The sequence below is a fragment of the Diplotaxodon limnothrissa genome, linkage group LG3 (assembly GCF_057381915.1).
Source record: "Diplotaxodon limnothrissa isolate DT_005_m linkage group LG3, D_limnothrissa_male_GT1.1, whole genome shotgun sequence".
NCBI classification, from domain to species: domain Eukaryota; kingdom Metazoa; phylum Chordata; class Actinopteri; order Cichliformes; family Cichlidae; genus Diplotaxodon; species Diplotaxodon limnothrissa.
In genome coordinates this window covers 65,233,507-65,238,377 of record NC_140598.1, presented here as the reverse complement: position 1 = coordinate 65,238,377, position 4,871 = coordinate 65,233,507, and the positions used below count along the sequence as shown (strand labels likewise).

General features: G+C 39.0%; 2 protein-coding genes across 2 annotated transcripts; both read right to left on the bottom strand.

The window, feature by feature from the left end:
• Window positions 1-1,004: 1,004 nt before the first annotated feature.
• Window positions 1,005-1,751, bottom strand: LOC146636925 (protein S100-P-like). Its single transcript, XM_085351123.1, has 2 exons — window positions 1,549-1,751; window positions 1,005-1,198 (listed from the first exon to the last, which is right to left on the bottom strand). The coding sequence occupies exons 1-2, from the start codon at window positions 1,684-1,686 to the stop codon at window positions 1,052-1,054; spliced, it is 285 nt and encodes a 94-aa protein (XP_085207249.1). The 5' UTR covers window positions 1,687-1,751; the 3' UTR covers window positions 1,005-1,051.
• Window positions 1,752-2,308: 557 nt separating this feature from the next.
• On the bottom strand, window positions 2,309-3,064 carry LOC146636924 (protein S100-G-like). Its single transcript, XM_085351124.1, has 2 exons — window positions 2,927-3,064; window positions 2,309-2,449 (listed from the first exon to the last, which is right to left on the bottom strand). The coding sequence occupies exons 1-2, from the start codon at window positions 3,062-3,064 to the stop codon at window positions 2,309-2,311; spliced, it is 279 nt and encodes a 92-aa protein (XP_085207250.1).
• Window positions 3,065-4,871: the final 1,807 nt, after the last annotated feature.

Sequence of the window (4,871 nt, the reverse complement as noted above, 5' to 3'; positions counted from 1 at the left end):
TTGCTGTATAGACTCAGTTTTACAGTATAATGCTGTAAAATTTATAAAATGTTACTGCTACCACTCTTACATCCGATTTGGGGGGGGTTACACCAGCATTGTAAGCTGTTATTGTCCATTTTTGTCCTTTGTAACTCAAATTCAGCACAACATATTTGTATTTATGTGCTCTACAAGTTATGTTGAGCTTTACTGCTAAAAAAACATCTCAAACATCTCAATAAAACATTTTGAAAAACATGTACCTGGATTTAATCACACATCTTCTTTATCCATAATTCATGGTTTCTGTAGCTCTGACAATGCCACTGCATGATAGGTTAATCAAGCAAATAGTAAACATGGGAAGTGGACATAGCTGTGGTTAGAGTGAAGCACAGCTATGTCCCTTTTGTTTTCTTACTTTTGTAAAATTGGGCCCCAACAATAAGACAAGTTTCTACAGGTAGGGCTCACGGAAGTATTTCATACAGCTGGTGTTTCAGACTGTGCCAACCTACAATTCCTACATGCACATTCCCTGTAAGGTCATATACTGCATTTGTGTGCATTTATTGGAGATATTTTCTGTAATTTGTTTAATTCTGTATGAAGTTATTATTATTATTATTATTATTATAATAGTTATTATAGTTATTAAATTATTACATGTGGTAATAATTGTGCCAGCTGAGATATAAACCTTGCTGTGCCATCATTTTGGTTTAATTTCACTGTCAATCCATTTTCACTGGTTGATGTTTGTTGCCACAAGATAATCCTGAATCATGTTTTAACCTTCTGTCATTGCATTTACTCTGGTTTGCAGCTGTCTGTGCTTCTGTGTGGCTGGACCTGAGTTATTATTATTACTACAGCTAATGTTTACTACTTCTGTTACACCATGTATTAGGTGTAAAAATCTTCTAAATGTTTGCAATTCCATATAAACAACGCTTTACAACCATGTTCAGGAAGATAAACCAATTTATTCATCTGTTACAAAACAAGTGGAATTTCAGCAGTGTTATGCAGCTGTTGGTGCTTTTGTCTCCACCCCAGGGTGTGGTCTCTACTTCTTGCTCTTAGTTGCCACACCACGGAAGCAGCAGGTCAGAGCAGCTACCACCGCCATAAACTCCTCAAAGTCCACCACGCCATCTCCATCAAAATCAAGAGCTTTGACCAGGTCATCCACTGCTTTTTTGTCCTTTGCTCCCTGTGAAGACCAACAGAACACCAGTGCTGTAAGCTACAGTCTGCAAGCTGCCAAATAGGGCCTCACTTTTTAGTCGAATAAAAACAGTTAAAACTAAACAAAATGTTGTTGTTCAAGTTAAACAATCAGTCTGCAAATACCATTAGGCTGACACCTTTTGTTAAATTTTAAACATCACAACTTGTCGGAAACACTTTTAAAAACAACTAGAAGCATGCAGCTGCAGGATGATATGTCCTTACTGCTTTCATTTTGCAAGTTAACCACCAAAACCAATCACCAACACATGAATTTGTATATTTTGCAGCATATAGTAAAAACACAGGTATGCCCTCTGGGGTGTACATTACCGAGATCATTTCAGGCATTTCCTTTTCCAGCAACGTCTTGACTTCAGATTTGGACAGACTGTTCGGGTCGCCATCAGTTTTTGCATACTTTCCAAAGGTGTCGAGCAGCATACACATGGACACCTGTAGCTGAGTCATGGTTCCTGGCTGATGGGTAGTTATTAAACAGGTAGAGAAAAAGAAATGGAAGGTCGACAGAGCAATACCTGTGCAGGCAGTGACGGAAAAGAGGAGATACGGTTCTTTTTATACCTTTAAAAATGGGCTTGGCCACATTGGGAAGACAAAACCTTTAAAGGTGTGGCAGTGTTTGCTAAAGTATGTTGCACATATCAGGTTTCATACTCTGAGAACACAACCTCATTCTCCCAACGCCCAGTATGCAAATACTGAAAGGCCATATGCAGCTTTAGTCATTTGCTAGTGGACTTTGGTGAAAATTAAATGAATATTTAATTGTTGATAAACATTGTGCTTTGGATATGAGTTTAACTTTTCTACCACTGCATTTCCTGTGTTTGGCATTTGTCTGTGCTTCTGCATAGGGCTGGACTTAAGCCACTAAAAGCCATACCATTTTTAACCCTGTGTTTAAAAAAAAAGTACACTGTGTAAATATCATTCTAGGTTATGCATTTTTATATTAAATCACAACTATGTGCAGGTAGATAAATCCCTTTATTCAGCTGTTACATAACAAGAGGCATTGCAGAGATAATAGGCAGTTGCTGCTGTTGTTCCCAGGGTGTGGTCACTACGCTCACTTCTTGCAAGGGCGGCCGTGGCAGACGCAGGTGATAGAAGCTACCAGCACCATGAACTCGTTGAAGTCGACCTCACCGTCTCCATTGAAGTCCAGCTCTTTGAACAACTTGTCCAGGTCTTCTTGATTCTGTGCTCCCTGTATAAATCAAAAGATTGTGTCACTAGTGCTACATTTTCTAAACTGCCAAAAGTGTTGTTGTCAGTATCATTTTTATTCAAATTTAGCCTTTTTCAAGATCACGTTGTTCCAGTTCGATGACAAACAACCCTGAGATGTATTTGATTGTCTTTACTTTTCAAAAAAATTGAAACACCGTATAAAAACATCAAAAAGCAAACAGCTGACTGTTTCACCAACCAAAACCGAGCATGCAAATTTTTTGTAATCATTCAGTGTCTTTATTGTACTTGAACTCCTACCATGAGTCAGGATGTTTTCTAACTTCATGATAAACTCTTGCATACAGTATATTTAGTTGATAAATATACTTAAATACATAATGTTATGTAAATTTAAGCCTATGTGGCTGATCCTCGCTGAGCAGATATCAGCACTGTACCCAGCGGTGACATGTACATGGCCCAGCACATGCGTGCAAGGAATGAACAGTACCTTGAGCAGTCCAGGCAGCTCGCTTTCCAGCAGAGCCTTGACCTCGGCTTTTGTTAGGCTGTCCGGCTTTCCATCCTTTCCTGCATATGTATCAAAGACCTTCATCATGCAAGCCACGGACGTCTCCAGCTGTGTCATGATTGCTGTCTGACAGGTGGTTATTCAGGTAGAGAGGAAAAATTGGAGGTGGACAGAGCAGTAGCTGTACAGGGAATGAAGGGTTAGAGAGGGGATTCTTTTTATACCTTTAAAAAAATAGGTTTGGCACCACTGATAAGACCAGCTTCTATTGCTGAGGTAGTGCTTCCTCAAATGTTTGACTCCAACTTAGTAAACACAACCTTGGACCTGCATCGCCCAATATTCGCATCACCTGAAAGGCCATATGCAGCTTTGGTCATTTACTTGTTGACTTAAGGCGAGGCCGATCTATTAACAGAACAACAAAGGTAATAAATTCTATGATTTAAAGCAGTAACTAAGCGATTGATTTATTATGCAAGCTGAGCTGCAAAGTCTGTTGTCGTTATCATCCAAAGACGATAATGAAACAAGTTTAAACCTGCTGTCAGTGCAGCATTTACTGTGGTTGGTGGCTGTCTGCGTGTCTATGTAGGGTCGGATTTAAACCACAATAGGAAAGTTACGAAAACTGAGTACACGCGGGCGGTAATCTGTTCTCTCTCATAAATGATGTTGTGGAAATTGTGCTCTCTTACAATATATATATCTATGCATGAAACATCAAAAGCATTTTTGTGGTCAGATAACATGTCACAACATGCCTCTTGCTTCATTATGTCAAACACAATGAGAAATAAAGTTCCTCATGCAGGTTGGATGGCAAAGGAGGAATCAAAGATGATGGTGTTCAGTGGACCGAGTACCCGAGTCATACTTTCGAATTTCACTTTTTATTTTAAAAACAAAGCATGTGGATGTGGTGAAAGTGCAAGGGTGCAAGCTTGCAAGTAGAAGAAAGCTTCTGAGACTGTAAAAACCTGGCCATTCAGTAGCGGTTAACACGTTTTGGAGGGTACATCATGGCAAGCAGGCCAGGTCTAGTATCACACTGTAAGTTTGGTTTGTCCCTCTGTCAGTCTGAACCTGGCTGACTCAACAGGTCAAATATTTGCATTGCTTTTGTCCGTCTAGTACATGTTAATCACCGCTTTCTGATATTATCACAAACCCAAATGTGTTAATGCAAAGTAATGTGACACTAAAACTGATCTGTCTTGTAGCTGTTGGTATCACTTTCTGAGGCAGAGTTGTTTTAAGGGTGTAAAAAACACTGCAATTTTAAGTTTACCTGAAAATTAAACCATTTTCTAAATATTTTCCAGTACAGCACATTTTGCAGCTTTGCCAAATGGTGTAGACTTTTCATATCACAGATTGTATATTGTCAGTACTCAGTGCTCCATGGTGAAAACTAAGCTTGGTCTCATGGCTTCTGTTTCTATTGTGTCACTGTTTTTTTCACTGTGGTGAAAGGTGATAAAACATCTTTACGTGGCTCTCCATTTATAGGTTCTTTCCTCTTGCTCTTTTCTCCTTTTATATGCGTCTGCCATCTAAAGCAGCCAAATCCCTCAGCCTTAACGTGATGATTAAATTATTTGTGCGCAGCTGTTTAAATTTGCACCCTGAAAATGCTTTTTATTGTCCACCATGCGTAACTCTGTGTGTGAAACAAAAACTTGACAAATATTTTAGGTATTAAACAACAAATCCTGCAAATACATTTGAGTATACTGAGTATATTTCACTATGACATGAAAGAGATGCTAAGAGATAATATCTTTCCTTTGCACAGCAGTTAGTTTTCCATGTATGGTAACCAAACTGATTTTGACTGTAAGCTGTAAAGCTCTGCTCTATTCATGTGTTGTTGACAGGCAGTTTGACCTGGAGACATGCTAAACAATGCCAACTCTACAAA

Excerpts from the sequence above, each read along its gene's own strand:
- LOC146636925 (XM_085351123.1), bottom strand. The coding sequence starts at position 1,686 with ATGACTCAGCTACAGGTGTCCATGTGTATGCTGCTCGACACCTTTGGA. Across the intron at positions 1,199-1,548 it reads AAATGCCTGAAATGATCTCG|GGAGCAAAGGACAAAAAAGC; the intron begins GTAATGTACACC and ends TGGTCTTCACAG.
- LOC146636924 (XM_085351124.1), bottom strand. The coding sequence starts at position 3,064 with ATGACACAGCTGGAGACGTCCGTGGCTTGCATGATGAAGGTCTTTGAT. Across the intron at positions 2,450-2,926 it reads AGCTGCCTGGACTGCTCAAG|GGAGCACAGAATCAAGAAGA; the intron begins GTACTGTTCATT and ends TGATTTATACAG.